General features: G+C 50.1%; 1 protein-coding gene across 1 annotated transcript in view; it reads right to left on the bottom strand.

Moving 5' to 3' along the window:
• The window catches only part of TRPM8 (transient receptor potential cation channel subfamily M member 8), a 79,716-nt gene extending 56,149 nt beyond the window's left edge, over nucleotides 1–23,567 (bottom strand). Inside the window, exons 1-8 of the mRNA XM_036253366.1 lie at nucleotides 23,451–23,567; nucleotides 20,529–20,602; nucleotides 16,294–16,450; nucleotides 15,231–15,408; nucleotides 12,582–12,754; nucleotides 6,066–6,240; nucleotides 4,600–4,667; nucleotides 2,319–2,516 (exon numbers count right to left, since the gene is read on the bottom strand). Coding sequence (XP_036109259.1) covers nucleotides 2,319–2,516; nucleotides 4,600–4,667; nucleotides 6,066–6,240; nucleotides 12,582–12,754; nucleotides 15,231–15,408; nucleotides 16,294–16,450; nucleotides 20,529–20,602; nucleotides 23,451–23,567 — 1,140 coding nt within the window. The remainder of the gene's footprint in view (nucleotides 1–2,318; nucleotides 2,517–4,599; nucleotides 4,668–6,065; nucleotides 6,241–12,581; nucleotides 12,755–15,230; nucleotides 15,409–16,293; nucleotides 16,451–20,528; nucleotides 20,603–23,450) is intronic.
• Between the last annotated feature and the right edge of the window lie 234 nt (nucleotides 23,568–23,801).

Genomic DNA, 23,801 nt, shown 5'->3' with positions numbered 1-23,801 from the left:
GACATGGCCCTTTGGACATGCTTGGTCTGGACTCTACACCGGCTCTGGAGGGTCAGTTGAGAGTTGCGAGTCCCCTGCTCTCTGGGTACCCTTGAGCTGACCACTGAATGTCTTCCATGCTTCACAGGGGATTACCTTGCTATGTACGCTTTGGAATTGCTATGTTGATATCTTTGGAATGACTCAAACGGTTTAGGTCTGAACACGTGGAGAACTGAAAACATACAACATTTGGGGAGGGAGGGCTCCTCCTCACCACACACTTCCATGCAGAGGGTGCTCCGCCCCCGCGCGTGCTCCCCAGTCTTGGGGAGTGATGTGCCCAACTGGCGACCTGGCCAGGCCCCCAGCCCTTTCCTGCCCCTCTGTTGGGGTCTGCTCCTTGCACGGTGCTCATGCTCTGGTCCGCAGCCAGCAAAGGCCTGGCCTCCGTCTGGGTGGGCCCCCCCCGTCTCATTCTGGGACTCAGCACACGGAGGCCACTGTGGCCGCACCCCGAAGCCACGTGGCTCCACTTTGCCTTCGTCATCAATGAATACCATTTTGATCTCATTCGCGTGATTCTGGTGTCTGTCTCTACACTGGACTTGGCCAGGATCCATTAAAGTCCCAGCATGAACTTTCATAGAAAATCACCAGCTTCATCTCCTTCTAGTAAAATGTGCGAAATGTCACAAGTAGGAACATCAGATAAGCATCAGTCGGCACCAACACTGACTCTTGGCCACGAGAAGACGCATCTGAGTTTTCAAATTCTGAACTTCAGAGCATGAGGCTTATTTCAGAAAGGACTTGTCTCCTGGTCCCTCATCAGGATCACTGCCCACTGCCCAGTCTCTGCAGTCAGATATGACCACTGGGGTCCCATGGGTAGTAATTCACTACGGGTGCCCGGCAGCCCAGAAGGCTGGGTGGACTCTCATATTTACAAGGCAACCATGAGCAGGATTACCTTCAGGATGCCAAGATGTCAGTCTGCTAAATCGGACACTTTGAGGCTCTTCTGCAACCAAATACTGTTGAAATGATCATCAATTTCAAGAATATTTTGCCCTGACTGGTTTGTCTCAGCAGTTACAGCATTGGCCTGTGGAACGAAGGGTCACGGGTTCAATTCCAAGTTAATGGCATGCGCCTGGGTTGCAGATTCGGTCCCCATAGGAGGCAACAAATTGATATGTCTCTCTCATTGATGTTTCTCTCTCTCACCCTCCTTCCCTCCACTCAAAAAGAAAAAAAAAAATCAATGGAAAAATGTTGTCGAGTGAGGACTAACCAAAAGAAAAAGAATTTAAAAATCATTTATATTAAATCCAACCTTCAACTCTCGTGATGAAATGGGGTCTCTGACTGAAAAAACTCTAGTTGTCTGCAGCCTGTTATTTCCTTCATGAAAACATTTCCAAAGCCAGGCACAGGCTCCTATAAAATCTCCAAATACTGAAAGCCATCCGTGAACGAGCTGATGTGAACGGACCTGCTGATACTCAGGTGACTTTCTAACGGACTGAGCAGTCACAGGAAAGAAAGTCATCAGGAGCCCACAGTGGCCCCGAAACAGAAACACACTCCGCAGGCTTGGTGATGAGAAGCACAACAGATCCCAACACGGACACGTTTCTCACGTGACCGCATGAGGCAGGTGAGAGAGTCGGATGGAGTCCCAGGCCAGCTGCTCGGAGAGGCAGTGATTCCGGGAACAGTCTCTGCCGCCGGTGGACTCGCAGAACCTGCATCTCTGAAACACCATGACCAGGCTCTCCCCCATCGACACACACAAAACGCCACTCGATGTTTGTTGACATCAGAGCGTGAAGGAGAGATGGCCAGCCCTGCAGGGTGGCTCAGTTGATTGGAGTGCTGTCCTGTACACCAAAAGGTTGTGGGTTCGATCCCTGGTCAAGGCACATACCTTGGTTGTGGGTTCAATCCCCAGTTAGGGCACATAAGGGAGGCAACTGATGCATGTTTCTCTCTCACAACGTTGTTTCTCTCTCTCCCTCTCTCTCCCTTTCCCTTTCTCTCTCTCTAAAATCAATAAAAACATACCCCTGGGTGAGGGTAAAATATGTCTAAAAAGAAGAGGGCGGCCAGCTTGGCAGACAGACCGGAGTGTGAGCCTTGTGCCGCCCCTCCCGAGGCCCGGAGGCCGGGGGGCCATTAACTAAAATGAGTTTCCATTTCCACCAAGACATGGTTTGGGCCCCAGCACAGCTCCAGTCACTGAGCCAATCTGAACCCCCGCGCTGCCAGCGGCGGCCAGCCTTTAAGGTGAACCTGGCTCCCTCTCCTTAGGCCCAGAGTCTCCCGCAGCTCACCCATTTGATCCAGCTCTCGGTCTCCTCCTCGGGCAGCCGGGACACCGTGCGGGGCAAGAAGCGCACCAGCTTCTCCTTGACGATGGACGACGTCGGGGTGTCTTCCAGCTCCACCAGGCTGGCGATCACGTCGGCGATCTGCCCTGAGCCTTCCACCACCACACAGGGGATCTTACTTTTGATGGAGGTGTTGATGGCCTGGGAGAGGGGAGCCGGAGCCGGTCAGATGCAAGGGACACGTGCCACAGCCAGAAACCCAGCTCGGGGCGCGGTTCTGACTCAGGGTGGTTGACCGCACACGCTCACATGTCCTCCCTGCATTTTCCCTCTGGAGTCTGCTTTTCAATCAGAAACAAACCAAGTGTTGGCCACTGTGGCTGACCGGGAAATGGACTCGTACCAGATCCATAAGAAGGAGAGGAGTGACTGACAGGTTCTCCATCAACAAAGGCTTGAAAACATCGCTATGTACAGAACGATCACCCCAAACTCTGAGACCACACACAGAGCCCTGCTCTGAGGACAGCCCTCGGCCTCCTCGCTGCCAGCTGCTCCGCCGGGGCCAGCAATGACCCCCTATTTCTCTCCTCAAATGATTTCCCTTGCCCCTTTAATTAAAAGAGAGGAAAACATCTTTGCTTCCTGGATCATCACCCAGCACATTTTCAAGTCCTGGAGAAAGACCAGAGGCCAGCACCGGAGAGTCAGGCGGGAGAACTGTAATCCCTTGAAAGCAAGACCAGGTGCTCTGTGCACAGGCACAGGGAACTGTGACGCACCCTCCTTCGGACCAGACGGAACCTGTCCTCGGAGCAGGCTCTGCCCAGAAGGTATGCGGTCCCTTCTTCAGGGCGAGCAGAGGGCTGACCCTGGGCTGGGGCCTCTGCGCCTCCCTCCCTCCCGCACCAGTGTGTGTGTGTGTGGGGGGGGGGTCAGGGTGGCGCAGGTGGGGGCGGGGATGTAAAGCGGTAAAGAGGGGCTGAGGGAGGAGGGGATGAAGGGCCGTGTTCTCCCTCTTTCCCGTGTCCCTCTCCTCTGTACCCGCCCTGCCTTGGGTGTGAACGGCTGAGCAGACAGTCCCGGAAAACGCTGCAGAAGCCCAGGGTCAGCAGCTCTCTGGAAATCTGAATTCTAATCTACAGTTTCAGAGACAGTGAAGGTAACCATCGTCGTTACTTTCTCTCCATTTCCCTTCCTCTTTTGTGCTGCTGCTGCTTCTTCAAGCTGTCACAAACTGACCATTTCACACTGGGAAAAGGTTTCTAATTTTCCCCTGAAAGACCTTTCTTTAACAATGGTCTCAGGAGCCGATCTCATAGCAGGCGCTCAATAAATACCTGTTGAGAATGAATGAATGAATGAAAGATCATTGTTATATAAAAGAATAAACAGAGAAGTGCTAGATTATAAGATTCTAAATCGTCTTCCAGAAATCACTTGTAACTCTGGGGGTGCACTCTGGTAGACAGGAGAGAGGGTCAAGGAGCCCAGAGGTCTGTAAATCTAATCCTGTGTCAGAGTTGAAACGGGTTAGGGGAGATGGAGGATACACAAGTCAACGTGGAAATTCACTAAAAGAGGGAGTTCAAGTAACTTTCTTACACTGTCCTATTCCCAGAAAGATACGATCATGAAAACGATGCTCACATCTTCAAACACTGACTCAGATGCAGCCACACTGACGCCCTCAAAGAAGCTGAGCAGACGCCTGGCCGCAGTCAAGACGGGCTCGGCAACATCAAGTCCACAGGACGGAGGGGGGACAGAATTCCAGCTCAGCTGCTCAACAGTGCAGGTGCGAAATCATGCACTACTTCTCCACGACCTGAGTCACTTAGGGTTTCGGACCCTTTCCGAATGCCCAGCCCCGCATGCCCAGGAGGCCCGAGGGTGGGCTCCAGGTGGCCTGGGACAGGGATCTGGTGTCAGTGTGTGTGTCTGGTCACAGCTCACCTCCACGCAGATGGGGTGGCATGCAGGTGCATCCTGGTTCCGATCCTCAGGCTCCTGAGTTCATGTCAACCCTTCTCTTTGGCAGGTTGATGGCCAAAGCCGACACTGAATATTCAGACTATTCATGTTGCTTCAAATCCCCTTCCTAAACCTTACCTGAGGGAACGACCTGAGCCTGTCAGGGAAGCACTGTGTGGTGGGGGCAATGCTGCCTACTTGCTATAGTAAAAACAATTAGGTCAGATTCGGTGAACCCCAAACCCTGAAAATACAAATCGGATGAGTGAGCTTGTCAACCAACCTTCCAGAAAAGCAAACCAAGACTCACCTTCAAAGTCTCTTTGCCACCTCCTTGGACAAAGCACACAATGGGGACCTTGCCACCATAGCTGGAGTCTGTAAAACAGGAGCGCAGAACTTACCCGGGGCTCGTTAGCGACGCCCCTCAGTGCACGATGACCCGCTCGGGCCATTGTTTTTGTTTTTTTCCCTCACCCAAGGACATTTTTCTATTTTTTGTTCAGGCAGAGTGGGAGGGGGAGAGAGAGAGAGAAATATCGACGTGAAGGGACACATCGAGCGGCTGCCACCCGCACAACCCATCCAGGGTCGGGGACAAACTGCAACCGAGGTACGTGCCCTTAGCGGGAACCGAACCCGGGTTTCTCTGGACCGCAGACCGACGGTCTAACCGCTGAGCCAAACCGGCCAGGGCATTCTTCATGGCCATCTACATTTTGGTCACCATCCCACATTTAAAAATAATGATTTACATATAAAAATATTTTTAACCAAATAAACTACACTTATTTATTTTATTTTTTTTAAGACTCACCTGCCTCAAGGGAGAGCTGGAACGGGAGCCCTGGGTGGGGGGTGAGGGCGGCAGACCTCATGGACTTGACTATCTACGCCTTCATCACCATTCAGGTGTCTTTGTATCCTAACCCTCTAACAGCATGACATGGTCATGCTGCAATGTGTTGCTGGTGCTTCACATGCTAAAATCTGTAAGTGACTCACTTTTGCTAACATATATTATTAGGCCAGGTTCAAGTTTACCCTCACAATAAATACACTCCCTCATTTGCATAATCCAATGCTTTCCTGAATGAGTGAAAAATTCCCATAACTATGCCTCCTCTCCAGGGAGAGTGCTGCACATGGACATGTCCTCCTTTCTTGTGTGTCCCATTGATGGAAGGTGTAAGTTTGAGGACATCTCCAACAGGTCCCTGTGATGGAGTATCGCTACGTCATGAGCAACCTCGTTCCACAACAGGACATCTCAACAGCGGGGAGGGAGGGGTCCCTGTCCAGGGCAAGCAAAGGCCTCCACTCAGTTGCTGCGTTCTCCCCTTGCTCGGCGGCTCGATTATAGAAGGAGCCAAGATGCAAGGAGTGAACCGTTCGACTGTCACACTAGCGGCTGGTCTATCACTATCACTCCCGTGCTGCCGACCACCCTGCTCCGCGAGCTCAGACCTGCCACCATGGAGTGCGCTCGATCTGAAGTGTCGTCTCTCAGGAGAGGCAGCAGGCGCTCTGTCCTGACACCCGGGCTGGGACAAGGAGGCCCTGTCATCACTCCAGCATGTCGAAGGGCCCCTGTCACAGTGACCCTGCCAAGCACCAGTGTGCTGAAGGAAGAAGAGACGGCACAACTCTTCCTTGGACCCAGGACACCTAATCGGTGAGTGCACCACGCTTCGCCCAGCAACTGGTAGCTACTGCGTGGCTGCTGCCCCGCTCCAGGCATCACCCGTGCCCAGCGTCCCCTCCCTACGTCCTGACCTTGAATAGTGCGCTCGGAGATGTGCTTCTCCAGCTGGTTCCGGAGCTTCGCTTCCACGGAGGGGTGGCCGTGGCTGCCGTTGTCCACCAGCAGCAGGTGGGTGTGGTTGTTGTCCAGGATGTACAGAGGGTCCCTCTTGAAGTCGTCCATAATGTACTGAGCTGAGAAGCAGCCCTGGAAGCACACGGAAACTTGTCTTGGAGATTCTGTGTGTTGGCCAAGATGCGGGACGACATTTGTACATGTTCCTTTTGGGTTCAACTACATGGGTACCTCCACCTAGATCCCTAAGTTCAGAACGTCTTACAAACCTTGTAGTTCAGGCCTTCATTTCAGTACAAGAAAAATGGAGGTGCAAAATGGTTGGGTCATTTGTCTATTGTCACATAAGTGACCGATGACAGTGCAAGGACCAGATTCCCAATCCAGTCCTCGTTCCATCACCTGTGCTCTTTAGAATAAATTCATTGAAACAAATAACATTCAGGAAAGGATGAAAATATATATATATTCACACACACATATATGTATGTGTATATATGTATGTGTGTATATATATATATTTTCACACACACACATCCAGATATATATGTCCAGAGACACACACACATATACATACACATACATATATATATATATATGTATTCAGACACACACACACTCACACACACAGTTGTGTGTCTGGATACAGGTAGAGGCAAACACTAACATGCATACATACATATTTGTTTGGGTCTATCACATGGTGAGCCCTAAGCCAGGGTCTAGGGACTAGGAAATGAACATGGTGGGGCCTTTGCCCTTGAGAAAGGCATAGCTGCAGAACCACCAAAAGAAGCGATTAGATAGACACTCTGTCCTGACACTCAATACCAGGGAAGAAAACTGCCGTGGGAGCCCCAAGAAAGGAGCTGTTGGCCCCATTCAAAGGTGCTTAGTCTTTAAAGCAGCGGTTCTCAACCTGTGGGTCGCGACCCCTTTGGGGGTGGAACGACCCTTTCCCAGGGGTCGCCTAAGACCATCGGAAAGCACATATTTCCGATGGCGATTCGTAACAGTAGCGAATTCCAGTTATAAGTAGCAACAAAAAGAAGTTTACGGTCGTTGAGGACCCACAACATGAGGACCTGCACTGACCGGCCGCGGCATCGGGAAGGTGGAGAACTCCAAGAACACAAGTTGAAAACAACCGTGAGAGGATGGTTGCTGACTCTGTCAACAACACGGATACAATCAGAGCAAAGGCAAGTTCAAATGTTACACTTCTATTCTCCCAGTGGCCCTGGCCCAGCCCGGAGCTCCCATCAGCAGCGTCCCAGACGTGACCATGAGACACTGTTTGTCAGCCAGGCCCCCAGGCACGTGATGGATTCACAGATTTTCTGCAATGACAGCTCCCATTTCATGTATACCCTTCATGTACACCTTCCAGGACACATCACTGATCTCAAGGCCTTAACAAGAAAACAATCACAAAAGGAAAAGCCAAAGAACACACTCGCTAGTGAATAAAGATACAAAAATCCTAATCACCCTCTGCTAATTAAACCTAGAAAGATCATTAAGGAATAATTAGTGTTGTTTCCAGGAGTCAGTCCATTAGATTATGGTCTAAAGGAGGAAAACAACCCAACAGAAACAAAGAGATGTTACTTTGCTTCCGAGTCAAAAAACTGTAAACTAGAAATACAAGGACGAGGCCTCATGATACTTTTGAAATATATGTTGAACTTTTCACCAAATCCTATTTACCGGGGAAATTCTAGACTCAGTCCCCCTAACTCTGACACCGCGTGGCTTGGATGCCTGCCAGAACACCTGCCATCGTCATGGTTGTTATTTAACATTATACTGGACTATTTGGCCAAGGCAACCAAATGAACAAAGTATGCAAGGTATGATTAAGTGGAAAAGTTATTTTTTAAAGTAACACTATATACTAATGTTATGGTTGCAAGCATAGAGCACCCAGAGAATCTACTGGAAAAACTACTAGAACAAGGAAAACTGATAACATGATATCTGATTAAAAACAACAAACAAATCACTATTTTTAATTTACCAGCAAAAATTGCTTCAAAAATTACATTGTATAAATACCCTATTCACAACAATAAAAATATCAAATCTCTAGAAATAACACTAAAAAGAAATATGTAGGGCCCTGGCCGGTTTGGCTCAGTGGTTGGAGCGTTGGTCTGCGGTCCGGAGAGACCCGGGTTCGGTTCCCGCTAAGGGCACGTACCTCGGTTGCAGTTTGTCCCCGGCCCTGGTTGGTCGTGCGGGTGGCAGCCACTCGATGTGTCCCTTCACGTCAATGTTTCTCTCTCTCTCTCTCTTCCTCCCGCTCTATCTGAACAAAAAAAGGAAAAATGTCCTCGGGTGAGGATAAAAAAAATAAATAAATAAATATGTAGGGCCCCAATGAGGAAAACTAAATGTCCCTAAAAAAACAGACCTCCATAAATTGAGAGACATATTACTAGATGAGGACTGGCTATTATAACAATTTCCACTTTTCCTACATTAACTTATAAATTTAATATGATTCCATTCAGTGAGTGTGCAATTTTATCATGTTGCTTTGTCTTGTGGTAGTCTTGACAAATAGATTTTAAAGTTTAAAGAACAAGAATCATGAGTAGAGGCATGGCCTTTTTTCATGCAAAGGTAACATTACAATACTTTTTAAAGTATAGTACTGAGTCATCCGGCCTGTGTGGCTCAGAGGTTCAGCGTCGACCCATGTATCAAGAGGTCGCCAGTTCGATTCCCAGTCAGGACACATGCCCAGGTTGTGGGCGAGACCCCCAGTGGGGGACGTGCAGGAGGCGGCCAATTGATGTTCTCTCTCATCAATGTTTCTCTCTCTCTCCCTCTCCCTTCCTCTCTCTCTAAAATCAATAAAGAAAAAAAAATTTTTTAAGTATAGTGCTAACAAAAAAAAATTAAGTGATGGAAGATAAGGAAAGAAAAAAAGACCCTCAAACTCATGTAAAATTTTAGTGTCTGTGAAATGTGGTTTTAACACAGGTCGGCTAGATCAGGGTTCTGCTACATACAGTCCTACCTACGAGGCTGAGTCTGTGATGAAACCACGAGTAGAAACCATATCAGAAGAGATGACCAACAAAGTTACCGTGAGCAGTTTCTGGGTTCAACTTATTTGCAAAAGACCAAACACTGTTGCTCAGGGAAGACAAAAGACACAAGAAAGTCAGCCACAAGATCATATGAGTTCTCTACAGAAATACTCGAAGTCATTTGAGATTACCATGAAAAGAAGCATAAAATAACAACCAGCATTATAATTTGAGTATCTAAAAATAAGCCATGCTGCCCTGGATGGGTGGCTTGGTTGGAGAGTTGTCCCATACACCAAAAGGTTGTGGGTTCGATTCCAGTCAGGGCACATACCTAGGTTGCAGGTTCAATCCCCAGTCAGGGTACATGTGGGAGGCAACTGATCAATGTTTTTCTCACACTGATGTTTCTCTCTCTCTCTCTTTCTCTCTGTCTGTCTGTCTGTCTGTCTCTCTCTCTTAATCTCTAATCAATACAAAAACATATCCTCGGGTGAGGATTTTTAAAAAAATATTTAAGAATAAGTCATGCTTACTGTGGAAAATATGGCAAATGCAGAAAAGTGTGAAGAAAACCGAAATCATGTTTACTCCACAAATTCAGTGATAGTCACCATCACGACTGCAGAGCCTTCGTCTTTGCTAGGGGTATAGATGATTTACATAGTTTTCCTACTTGTCTATTTAAAACTACAAATAGTTTCCATGCCCTCAGAAAATGTTTGGAAATAGTATTTCAATGGCTCCACAATTTTCCCTTGTTTGACAGTAATCCCCCTGGAGATTCCCATTATTAATATTCCTAGATATTTAGGTTTATGTCGATGCTTGCTATTATGAGAAATAGTTTAATGTTTGTCCAAATATTAAATTACCTAGTGATACACTTAGAAGTGTGATTACTGGATATATGCTATGAATAGTTTTCATGCTCTTTATATAATTTTCAAAATGGTTTTTCAGAAAGGGCACAAATTTGCTCTTCTTCCAGCAATTTTTAAAGGACCTCATGTTTCTGTGCGTGTTGGAGTTAACTGCTGAGTGAAACCATCTACCCCAGAACAATATTGAAGATGTCTTTTTATTTCCCTTTGAACTTATTTATTGATCATTCATCTAGTCAAATTTTCTACTTCCTCTGGAATCAGCTTTAGAAAATTTTAGTTTTACAGAAAAATGGAAATTTCCATGAGATTTTCAAATTTATTGAAATATATTTGTATGCAGCGTCCACATAATTTTCTCAATATTTATTATTATATTTTGTTTATTGGTTCTATTTACTTAAATTACATTGTTAAAAGTATTTTGGAGGATAAAGAATATTTCTATTCTTTCTCATTTTTTTCTAAACAACTTATTTCTGAATGAGTATTAGTTTTTTCCTCCTGTTCTTCTTAAGTTTGTTGGTATTGTTATTTTTTAAAAACTATTAATTTGAATACTGTAGTAGTTAAAAGACCATGAACCATGGCTCTGCTACTTAGTAGTTGTATGAATTAAGGAAGTTTCTTACTTTCTCTGTGCCTCAGTTTCCTCATCATAATGAGAAGTACTTAACTCCTAGTACTCTTGGGAAGATTAAATGACTTAATACATGTAAAATATTTAGAATGGAACCTAATACATAGTATTATTAAATAAATGTTAGATATTATTATTATTGAATTATTTTATTTTTTTAGTAATAATGATATATGACTATGCATTTCCCTCTGAGTGTAGCTTTGGCCATATAGCATTAGTCTTAATATATAATGTTTTCATTTTCAATGCTAAGTAATCTGCAATTAAATTTTTGAGAACTTATTTTTGACTCAATAGTTATTTAATCAGAAAGTCATTTGTTTGTTTCTTATTTCCAAGTGATTGAAACATTCTGTTTCATCTTTATACATTCATTTCAAATTTTACATGTTGACAGAGAATGGGCCCTACAAACTGCCACCAGGGAAACATTGAAGTCTTTTGTTGCTATTGTTCCAATTCAAGGGTAAAAATACCTACTTTATAGGGTTGTTTCATGATTCTATGAATGAATATATGCAATGTGTCCACCACGGGGATAAGCTGTCTCCATGCCCAGGACAAACATCACTAACAGATAACAATGTTCTTTCCCATCCAGCCTGCCACTGTCCTCACAATCCTCCCTCAGGCCACTGTCACCCTAAAGTTGGCATTTGATGTGCAATCATTTTCCCACCCCTGGCTGAGTAGCTGGTAATGACAATAAAAGCTGCCATTCAGTTCATCTATCCCATAACAATACAAGGTTATTATTATAAAAATCCAGGGAAGAAATCTCTCAAGGCTACGCAGCCAGAAGACCAGTGGCAAGTCTCACCCAGATCCCGCCTCCAAAACCCTCCCCCTCCCTCTCCACCACGCCCCCACTGGCAAGACTCGGCAAATGCCTCCCCACTCTCCTCCGCCCCTGTTAACCTCAAAAATGCTGACACGGAAGTAAAATAATTGTAAAAAATAAAACACAGTAAGACCCCAAATCCTGACCAATTACCACCTGAACTTCTAGAGAGTCCCAGATAGAAGATTATCAGAATTTCGGACCATCTGGCCCACAGCTTCTGGGTGGCGAGCACCTACCGCATAAGCAGGCCCTCAGCTCACTGCTGTCTCCACACTGGATACAAACCCCGTACGTCTGTCTTTTCTTGTAAACATGATACACGCGTTTGATTATATCACTCTCTAAACGTGCTCACAGGAAACTGTGGGGCAGGGGCGGTCTCACGTTCCCCTCAATGCCAAATTAACCAGAGGCCGTATCATAACTTCAGTTCCTGTGAGTGTGGCCAAGAAATAAGGTATGGCAGCCAGGCTAAGCCCTCTTGTGACGGCTTCTTCATGGGCATAAAGAATAAAAGAACTGACTCGAACATGACTTGCTGGCAATAGATCTTTTTTTTTCTTTCTTTGCAACAAAGGTCAATCTTTTATTCCTTTTTAATTTATTTTATGATTATTATTAATATTTTAATCCTCACCCAAGGGTATGTTTTTATTGATTTTAGAGAGAGAGAAACATCAATGCAAGAGAGAAATATCCATCAGTTACCTCCCATACGTGCCCCAACCAGGGATCAAACCGACAACCTACATACGTGACCTGACCAGGAATCAAACCCTCAACCTTTTGAAATATGGGACAATGCTCCAACCAACTAAGTGACCCGGTCGGGCTGGTGGGAACAGATTTTAATGAACCGAACACATCCCCTGGCAAATCCTTCCCAGGAGTTTTTTGCTTATGTCATCCTTGTTTTTCATTCCTGAGGTTCCAAAGGCCTTTCTTGCAAGGCTGACTTTCCCATGAGTTGACTCCATCACACAGCCCCATGTTCAGGCCAGAGCCCCACGCCATGGTCTTTCTCCATGTGACCTCACAGACCTCCTCCCGACCGCTCATACCTCAACATCACTATTCCTGATGAGGGTGTCCCTGTTGGAGACCATGCCCCAAGCCGCTATGCCGATGGCCACGATGTTCTCCTCTGAATTCCTGCTGATGGTGTTGTCTCTCACCACCTCTCCAATGAACTTCATCAGGCCGTAGTGGGTGCCGCCAGTGAGGATCCAAGCACCTGTCAACGAGGGAGAACCCAAAGGCTCAGCGGGCTCTGAGTAAGGTTCCTGTCCTGTGCTCACTGCCGACAACATCCCCCTTTCAGATGAGGCCACGGGAAGTGAAGAAGCTCTCTACGTGGCCAACGCAGAGGACGAGGAGCCGCTGACTTCCCAGCTCCTGCCCCTCACTTCAGCTCAGCAGCTGTTCTAACCAGGGGTTTTGTCTGTTTTGTTCTGCTATATTCCCAGCACCTAAAACAATCCCTGACACATGGTAGGCATGTAGTATTTGTTGAATGAATGACTGCTCAGGAAGCTGAGTTGATCCGTTTCATAACAAAGTAACTGTCTACCGTGGCTCCCTGTAGTTGGTCATGAAATTGAGAAGAATAAATGGGAGAAAAAAGCACCCATTTTCTCACAGTTTCTTCTTGACATTAAGAAAAACTCATATCTAAAACAAGACACACTTCCTTAGTTCTGTAAGTCGACCGATATGTTTAATAAAGAAGCCTTTAAAATGTTAGGCTTTGATAAACTGAATCTAATCATGCAGAAACATCGTCAAACTCAAATGAAGGAACAGTCGAACTAACTTGCCCTCACTCTTCAAAAATGTCCCAGAAGACAAAGAAAGGATAAGAGCAGTTCCAACGGAAAGAAGTGTTTGGATTTCTATGATGTGAAAAGCTAAGTGGATTGGAATCCAGAGGGAGACACAAGAATTTGTGGGGGGATAATTAGCAAAACTAAAATATGGACTGTTTGTTAGATGACAGGATTGGTCAGCGGTAATTTCTTAAGTTTGGAAACTGTCCTGAGCTACGTGAGAGATCACCTGGTTTTCCGAGATGCATGCTGACTACTGCCCAGGGCTAGGGTCCCGGCGGCTACGCTCAGGTGATTCCAAAACAATCATAACATGTAGATACTCATGGGAAGAGAATTGTAGGAAATGTTAACAAATGGTGAGTCTAGCCCTGGCCGGTTTGGCTCAGCGGTTGGAGAGTCGGCCTGCGGTCCAGAGAGACCCGGGTTCGGTTCCCGCTAAGGGCATGCACCTCGGTTGCAGTTTGTCCCTGGCCCTGGTTGGTTGTGCGGGTGGTGGCCACTCGATGTGTCCCTTTCACATCGATGTTTCTCTCTCTCTCCCTCCCACTCTACCTGAACAAAAAAATGGAAAAATATCCTCGGGTAAGGATAAAAAAAAAACTAAAAAAACAAAAAACAAATGGTGAGTCTACGTGAAGTGTTTTGGACATTCATCGTATTATTCTTACAACTCTTCTGAAGAAATTTTCATCACACAAAAGTTAAAAAGAAAAAAAAAAAGCTAAGCTAACATTTCGAGTAACAAAGCCTCAGTTGCTTGCTTTGATCTCTGTCCAACCCTTACTGGCGCAGACCCTGCCAGGCGCAGGGGCGATTTCCAAACGCGCATCCTTGACAGAAAGAACAAATCAACTGAACTTCCCTTTTCGATTTGCCGCAATACTCTGGGTAAAGCTTGATACGTAGAAATAAGAAAATAAGTAGAAATAAGAAATAAGTAGAAATAAGAAAATGAAAAGCTTAGACGATTACGAGAAACATTCAATTAGCCGCAGAGAAGCGCCCTAAGGCTGATTTGAAGGTCACGTTGTGAACCGCGCCCCCCGCCCCCCAGTCCCCGCATCTGCCAGGGCTCTGTCCGCTCAGTCGCGGATCTCGCTGTTTATAAGCGAATGATCAGCCATGCAGCCCGGAGCGTGGGATTCCGCGCACAGGGCGGGGACAGCCGGTTCGGGGACAGCCGGTTCGGGGACAGCCCGTTCGGGGGAAAGCCCGTTCGGGGGACAGCCCGTTCGGGGACAGCCGGTTCGGGGGACAGCCGGTTCGGGGGACAGCCCGTTCGGGGACAGCCCGTTCGGGGACAGCCCGTTCGGGGGACAGCCCGTTCGGGGACAGCCCGTTCGGGGGACAGCCCGTTCGGGGACAGCCCGTTCGGGGACAGCCGGTTCGGGGACAGCCGGTTCGGGGACAGCCGGTTCGGGGGACAGCCGGTTCGGGGGACAGCCGGTTCGGGGACAGCCGGTTCGGGGACAGCCGGTTCGGGGGACAGCCCGTTCGGGGGACAGCCGGTTCGGGGACAGCCCGTTCGGGGGACAGCCCGTTCGGGGACAGCCCGCTCGGGGACAGCCCGCTCGGGGACAGCCGGTTCGGGGGACAGCCCGCTCGGGGACAGCCCGCTCGGGGACAGCCGGTTCGGGGGACAGCCCGCTCGGGGACAGCCGGTTCGGGGGACAGCCGGTTCGGGGGACAGCCGGTTCGGGGGACAGCCCGTTCGGGGACAGCCCGTTCGGGGGACAGCCCGCTCGGGGACAGCCCGTTCGGGGGACAGCCCGTTCGGGGGACAGCCCGTTCGGGGGACAGCCCGTTCGGGGACAGCCGGTTCGGGGACAGCCCGTTCAGGGGACAGCCGGTTCGGTCCCGCGCCCCGCCCGGACCGCGCACCTTTGGACTGCGCGATGTAGATCAGGCGGCTGAAGATCTTGCGCATGCGCGGCTTCAGCGCGAAGTTTCTGGCGCCGCCGGCCACGGAAATGACGAGGTTGGGCGTTTTCAGGTGCCAGTGCTGCGTCAGCAGCTCGTAGAGGACGTCGGCGTCCGTGTCGCAGGCCAAGCGGATGTACTGTGGGGAGAGGGAAGGCGTCGGGGCACGTGTCCTCCTGCCCGCCGGGGACCAGCCGGCTCACCTCTCCTAGGGACCAGCCAAGGAGGCCTCGGGGGGTGGGGGGCCCGAAGGAGAGCAGGCTTCTAGGGCGCGTGGGCGCCACCGACGGCCCGGCCAGCTGGAGAACGTGGGACGCGCGGTGTTTTCAGCACAGTAGCAACAGGCTGGGTCCGTGCCCTGTTTTAGGGAGCCCTCGGGGGGGCAGAGGGGACCACTGGCTGAGGAGCAGGGCTGAGGGAGGGAGCTGTGGGGGGCTAGACACAGTGTGGCCCCCCCCCCCCCGGGGCGGCAATCCTGGGAAGAGAAGGCGAGCAGCGAGCTGGGCCACCTTCCGGGGCTGCACCGCTGGGCTGCAGGTGCGAGGGAGCCCCAGGCTTCCAGCGCCTGTGAATGCTCCTGTCCCTGAGCCACAGGACAGGAGCAGTTCAGGAGACGCTTATCAATCGTTAAAGGTTGTTGAAAACCCTCACGGAAGAGCCTGGAGTGTGCGTGTGTAGCGGGTGCGTGTAGACCTTATTCAGGGCCCAACGCCGAAGCGAACAGGACAGTCCCCACAGGTGTGGGCCCGCCCTCTTGCAGAGGGGAGTCCGCATGGGGGCACAAGATGGGCAGTGTGCAGGCGGCTGGGGGAGGGGTCCTCCGCATCTGCGTGTCCCAACTGCACCCCATCCAATCACAGCGCCTGTACTTCTACAGGCTTTACCTTGTTCTGTGATCGTCTTTGGACTGAGTGCCCATCTCTCTGGTCTCCATACTGTTAGACAGTTCAAGGTAACTCGAGGCAGCAGCCTGCGTTGTTTCAGGGTAGGAATGAGCTAGTTAGAGTAGAAACCCATTGCTTACCTTCCCTTTCTTCCCCAGAGTCTCAAACTGAATATCCCCAAAGGCATCAGTTGGGAACTCCTTGGTGTGTTGCTTGTAATTCCATTTCTCACTCAGGTTGACCTGGGTGCCTTCGACGTGCTGGCTCTGGGCATAGCCACACTTGCACACGTTTTCCCTGAGTGCAATGACATTGATGGAGGGAACAGATTTCATTAACCTTCTTAAATAGTTCATCATGTTTTTCAAATAAACCGCACATTATTAGCTTATATTGAAACAAAAAGGGAGTTGACCGTCAAGTTTTAGTTAGACTATTTTCATCATCTCAGTTGGTTGTTTAGAAACTCTCTTGGTGTTTCCGCTCTGTTGTCTAACTGTCCGTCCAGCAGAAAGCTGGCTCGTGTTAAGAGCTGGGACCTAAGGAGAGCAGACTCTGCCCTCCTGCAGTCTAGCCTCTGCGTAAGTAGCCATGAGGTTATTACAGGGATGAGGCTTATAAATCTGGAGACTCTTTGTTCAGCTTTCTGCATGGCTCAGAACATGCAGGAGCCCTGGGTGAGTCTCGGGGACACACTGCCAACCCTGCCAGTTTGCCCAGCCAATAATGCTCTTCCAAAGCGAGGTGGGCCCTCCTTCCTGTGGGCTGTATGCACTGGAGTGAGGCGGTCCCCTGGCAGGGGCCCAAAGCATTCCGGAGTTCAGAGAGACCATCCGTTCTGCACTGGACACCAGCTGCCTGGGAGACCTTCAGTAATGTGGGCTAGGCAAGGTCAACTGTGCAAATGATGAGCACTAGGTCTCCCCACGAGAAGTGCTACAGAACTGAAGCGAACTGTCTGTTAGATGATAGAGACGCATGATACGAAAGTGCAGGGGCATGAACAGACAGGCAGTGAGTGGAAAGGCCTCCTCCCCTTCTTCCTCCCAACACACTGCAACCACTCAGCAAACATGGGTTGAAAATGCACTCAAAGTCAGACCTGGGCTGAGCTCACGGCATCCTCAGATTCACTGGATGGGATTCCTGCCCTCGAGGTACCGGTGACCTCTCGGGAACAGCTAAGGACAGCCCCTGGCAGCGTGCAGCGTGTCCCAGCACAATGCTCTCTGCTTGGCTTGCAGAGAGGGCTGGACATGAGTGAAGCATCAGCCGGGCCTGGTGCATGATACATGCTTTAGCTGGTGACTTTAGGGTATGGTGGTGGTGCCTTATGGACAAATCAAGGAATAGCAAAGGCAGGGCATCAGAACAGAAGCCACCTGGGAGCATTGGCTTCAACTGTGTCACGTGAATGAGTGCCTCTGCTAACAGAGCTGTTGAAGCCTGGGGTGACTACCAAAGTCACACAGCAAGGAGATTCTATAATGAGGAATGAGTATACCCGCAGGAATGCCGCATGCAGCTCGCTCTGCTGCAACTGACGCATCAGTGCGCACCTGCTGGAGACTAACCCTCAGTTACCAGCGGAGGTAACCTGGAGGAGCACAGGTGCCTGGAGGAGGGCTGGGTGACAGACAGGAGAGATGGGGCAGACAGGAGAACACTAGGATTCAGACTTGGTCTGAGAGTTAGAACTAGGGTCCTGATGCTGTCCTGTTATTTTTCTCTCTCCGTGGGTGGTGGGAATACTCTTCATCTAAATGAACTAAAATTAACATTTAAAAAGCTCAACTTCTTGGTTGTACCGGCCACATTTTAAATGCTCAATAGCAATGCGTGGCTAGTGACTACCACGTAGGACCAAGCAGGTATAGACCATTTCTGTCACGGCAGGAAGTTCCATCACACAGAGCACCTATAGCAAAAGGCCAGTTCTTCCTATTTCTCCCTGGAACCCAGCATGGCCAAGGCAGTGGAACTGAAGAAAACAAGCCAAGACAAGGGGCCACGCCTCAGGAGGACCAGGAGGTAGCCCCTGTGCCGGGCAGCAAAGTCTCGGGCGATGGTCGGCATCACTCTCCAGTGACTGATCTACAAGGGTTAGCGTGGAGAGACATGAGTGGTCTGGGCTTAGCACACACGGCAATCCCAGGACTCTTGGGGTCTCGGACCGTCCACGTCGGCTAGAGTGTCAAGCAGCCACAAGATCGGGGTATCAGTATTAATAGTCCTCTCATTGAATTCCCTTGTGTGGTGGGTAATTCAGATGAACGCCCACTACCTATGGAGAGATAAAAATAACAAATACGGGAAGTTCAAAGAGTATGGAGTCTTGACCCCAGTCCACAACCTTGGGTCCCTTCTGAGATGGGAGCTGGGGACCGAGACGGCCCTGCCCTCTGCCTGTGTCTGCTCACCACATCTCCCTTCATCTGGGGCCAGACTCGAGCTGCGGTCAAGCACTACGAGGTGGCGGCTCTAGGTTTCCGTGTCTCACATCCGTTTCCTCTTTTCCTAGTAGGGCACCGGATTTGTCTTCGCGGAGTCATCCCTTTACACGCCGGGTCCATGTGGACTCAACACCCAAGTCTGGCCGTCCGCACGTTCCATCGCCCAGCCCCAGGGATCAGCACGGGGGGCCGCGTGGTCCCAGCCGGGCAATGAGAGCCGTGAACGTCGGCGTAGGCCCTCGTTCTCCCACTGGTAAAGCAGTAGGTTGGTGACACAGAAGCCAAAGATATGGTGTCCATTTTGCTGCCACTGTGAAGAACCTACCTATTCAGACAACAGCAGAAATGACAGGTGGAAAGAGACAGGGTCTTGGTGGCATTGAGTTCTGGACCTAGCTGTGCTTTTTAACCAGGAGGTCCTGTTACCACCCCCTTGCACCTAAGCCAATTAGTTGGACATTTGCAACTAAGAAGGTATTGCTGAACACCATCTGTCTGAGGCAGTGTCGAGGAGGGGAGCTGGGGATAAAAGAATGTACAACCTAGGAATCAGAAAACCTGGGTTCAGTCCCTCATCCTTCTCCCACTGGCCATGTGACCTTGGTAACCTACTGAACCCACCTGAGCCTCATGCCCTTTTCCTGTCAAATGACATTAGCAGCTACCTTGTGGGGGGAGTGGGGGGGGGTTGTAGAATCAGCAACCAAGTACATAAAGTCCCTGTGACATGGCAAATGTCCAATAAATGTTTGTTAAATGAATGAATGAATGCATCCAGATTGTGTTTCATACCCATTAACAAATAGACTAACAGCAAAATCTCTCAGTGAAGCATTTGGGGAGTAAATAGCTGACTCATGGTGTTTAAGTCTGTCAGATGACTCATGATGAGTAAGTTCGTACCAGTGACAAAAGAGGGATTCTTCATTTTTCTGATGCTCATTCTCTAATTCACACGAAGTAAGAAAACACATTTATTAAGGACCTGTTATGCACTGAGGCACTGTGTTCGTATTTATGTGTTACCCCACTGAATCCTCAGCACGCCCACGAGGAACACTTTGCTAACATTTTAGGATAAGAGATTTCGGTTCAGAAAAGAATCTTTGGCTCAAGGCCATGCACTGGGCAGGAAGCCAGGCCAAGGTTGGACTTGGGCTGATTCTAAGGGCCCTGCTCTTGGTTGTCCTGACACCTGCCTCTGTTCCTACCTCCGCTCAACAGAGGGTCCGAGCTTTCATTAGCAACTACGGCAGCAACTCTCCCACCAGCTAACAGCTAGCTACACGCTTTCTTCTGTCATCAGCAGGCAAAAGGAAAATGGCAGAGAGGAGCGGGGGCTGGGCTAAATTGTCCACTGGGATCTGGGTGCATCTTCTGGGGACACATCAGTAGTCAATCCACTGGTGCTCAGTGGGTAGCATCCACGGAGGACCTCCCTCGGGCAGAGCTCCTGGGGCAGCACCCACAGCTTTGGTCCCCCGGCCTCAGTGCTCCAGCACAGTCGATGCCCACCCGTTAGATGGGAGGGCCCAAAGTCAGCAGCCTGACGGGGAGTCAGACTGCATGCGTGCACATGCGCGGTGTCACCTGCCAGCCACGAAAGCTGCCATACACATCGCCACGGCCACAGGAGGAGGGGTGGCCCCCGGGCTTGTGGGAATGCAGAGGGGGGCAGCAGCCTCTCTTGGAGCCTTTACCAATGATTGCCAAAGCTAAAATTATAAAACAAAATTATTTCGATCCAGGGACCAGCTTCAAGCTACTTGCCAAATTCTTCCTGCTCACGCACCATTTCTGAGAATTGCAAGATGGAACAACTTTAATAATGAACTAGCGATCATTTGGGTGTTTGTTGAAACGGTTGTTAATAATTTACGTTCGAACATAGAAGCAAAAACGGAGGGAAAATCGTTGCTTACATGGCCTTAGAGTCTTTGGTAAAGAAGACACATTCTCGCTTCTTAAAATTTGCTTGAATAAAATTCGCCAGATCCTTTGGAGAAAGAACATTGGATAACACATTACTGATGTAGTCTCCCCCTGCTGTGACCAATGAATACTAAATATGACCTGTGCCTACTTCAAAGGGTCTAAGAATTTACTTCATATTCATAACACCCCCATCCCTCCATGCTTTTAGAGCACACAACATTTTTAAAAAGAGGCATTTGTTTATATTTTTATAACTAAATGCAAATTTTTCTAAAAATTACTTGGAGTTATCTTATGAGAAATGTCATTATACACATACAAATTATTTTTTCCATCTCTAAGGCTACCAGGGGAATTTAAGCATTTGTGGATAGTTTAGTATAAATAATGCATTATTGCAGATTTTATTCCTCTTATGCTTGCTTTTCAAAAGAAGATCTATTCCAAACCCTCCGTCCATAGCTGTGCTCGTACTGGGACAAGGCGGCCGGCGCAGCAGGGACCTAACTCTGACAAGCGAGCAGGACGGATAAGCCGCAGCTTCCCCTTCATTGGCAGAAGCTAACTTTGGAAACAGATAAAAAAAAAAAAAAAAATACTTCAAAATACCTGCACTCCCCAAAGTGGGAGAAGATATTTGCAGCACAGAGTGATCAGAGCGTTGGTAAACAGAATGTATGAAGAACATAAATCTCTGAGAATAAGACAGACAACCTCCTGGGAAGACGGCAAAGACCCGAGCAGGCATCGCTAAAGGAAAACACCCAGGTACCCCACAAATGTGTGAAGAGACACTCAACCCTGTAAGCGACGAGGCCGGGCTGAAGGGGAACCACAGTGACACCCCACTGCACGCCCACCGGGTCGGAAGCATGAACAAGCAAGGGACACAGAGCGTGGGGGAGGGGAGGGGTTGGCAGCCCAAATCACTTCCCTCGGGTCACGGGGCGCCGGCAGCTGTAGTTCCCAGACAGCTTCACACAAGTCCGTCCTCCCAAGTCCAGCTGCTGGCACCAAAGCCAGCCCAGCCTCCTCATGCCCGACAGGGCGGCCCTCACCGGACGTGCAGGACACAAGGGGGGGCGGGGCAGTCCTTCTCCTGGAACGAAGTCCATGGAGCATTCGTCCGTCTCCCCCTTGGCACCACCCTCCACGCACCCTAAGACATCAGAAAGAGTGCCTCCTCCAGCCGCCCTTTGTTGTTGTTGTTGTTTTTTTTATCCTCACCCGAGAACATTTTTCCATTTTTTGTTCAGATAGAGTGGAAGGGGGAGAGAGAGAGAGAGAGAAACATCGATGTGAAAGGGACACATCGAGTGGCTGCCACCCGCACGACCCAACCAGGGCCGGGGACAAACTGCAACTGAGGTCTGTGCCCTTAGCAGGAACCGAACCCGGGTCTCTCGGGACCACAGGCCGACGCTCTAACCGTAGAGCCAAACTGGCCAGGGCCAGCCGCCCTTTGAACAGAAGTCCCCCCATAAGTCCTGTGTGTGAAACCCGACCCCGTGACAGAGAGGCGTCCACCCCCACCGCCCGCCTCACCCTGAAGAAGTCTCTCCAGGAGCCCTGGCTGGCACACCCAAGCATGTCCAGAGGGACACTGCTCCTAAGAGCAAAGCCTGGACACCCAAATGTTCACACACACACACACAAAGCCTGGACACCTGAATGTCACACACACATACACATGTATGCACACACACACACACACATGCACACACACAAAGCCTGGACACCCAAATGTTCACACACACACACAAAGCCTGGACACCTGAATGTCACACACACATACACGTATGCACACACACATACACACATGCACACACACAAAGCCTGGACACCCAAATGTTTGCACACACACACACACGCACACATACACGGCACCCTTAGGCCAGATAAATGTGTGCCAGACAGAGGTGCACAGCGGTGAAATGAACCAGTAACTGCCGCTCCTGTCGACGGGAGGAGGGCTGGTGGTGATAAAAGCTGCTTTGCCGATGGAACTCCCTCTGAGAATGCACTTTGCAGAGCTGTGTGTTCTCTGAGCCGTCCTGGGGCACCCGCATCTCTGAGGGGACAAGCGGCGGGGTGGGAGGGGATGCCGCAGGGGCCCCCAGGAGCACGGCCAGAGGAAGGACAGCCCCGCGCATCTCCCCGAGGCCCCACGCCTGAGTCAGCGCCGACCCCGAAGGGCTGGAGGAGGACGGCACTGCAGAGGCCACCACCGTCCCCTGCCCCTGAGTGTCGCTCACAGAGCCAGGGCCAGGGCGAGACCAGGGGCAGAATCTAAGAAGGCGCTTGGCGTGGGGAGTGCACAGGTGCAGGGGAGTGCCTGAGTCCAGTGCCTCCGGAAATTCACAGGCGGGGGCAGGGGCCAGAGCGTCCGCTGCCTCCTGCTTTCCTACAGCTCTGACGTGTCCCAAAGTCAGCCCACGTGCCCACCTAGCCCTCCTACCCCAGCCCAGCTGGCTCATGCAGCGGCCAGGACCGTGCTCTGTGCCTGGAAGGAACGCGACGCTGGCTGGGGACAGGCGAGAAGCCACAGAAGAGCAAACCGACACCGGCCTTGGAGTTACAGGAGAGGACCGAGAACCGAGAGTCGTGTCTGCGGTGAACCGACAGGGCTGCGGCCAGGCCAGCAGCACTGAGCACCAGAGTGCTGGTTAAACGTGCAACGTTCACGTTTCACAACAATTGACAAGGCACATGCAGGGGCGCCCGCTGCCACAGGACTGCTTGACAAACAGCAGAAGAGAAGCTGCTTCTGCATGCGACAGGAATCACCCACGAAACCGCATGTTGAGATACCGTCTTTCTGAAGCAGGAGCCTCGGTGCCCACAGAACCTGACTGCCCCGCTGATGCTGTGGACACGGTGGGGGGGGGGGGGGGCGCCCCTGGACTCACACTCTCGCTGTAGGACTCGTCCGTGCTCCTCGACGTGCTGGAGTACAAGGTCCGGGTGCTGTCCAGCGTGCCATTCCTCCGGCTCCTCATGCTGAACCTGGCGCCCTTGAAAGACATCTTTTCTCCTGTGGAGAGTGGGGGTCACAGCAGGAAGGGGGCTACATGGAAAGCTTTGCCACGAGCCCGGCCCCCTGCCCTCCCCGCCTGCCCTTCGCAGAGCCCCAGGCTCCACCCCCTCAGTTGCCCTGCCCCTCCCCCTCCTCGTCATCCCCGGGGACCCAGCGTGAGTCTCCATCCTTCATCGTTCCTCCTGCAGTCGGTCTCTGATGGCTCCTGCCTGGGGCAGGCCGT

The sequence above is a fragment of the Molossus molossus genome, unplaced genomic scaffold, assembly GCF_014108415.1.
Source record: "Molossus molossus isolate mMolMol1 unplaced genomic scaffold, mMolMol1.p scaffold_m16_p_11, whole genome shotgun sequence".
Taxonomy (NCBI): domain Eukaryota; kingdom Metazoa; phylum Chordata; class Mammalia; order Chiroptera; family Molossidae; genus Molossus; species Molossus molossus.
This window is presented reverse-complemented; position numbering and strand designations above follow the sequence as displayed.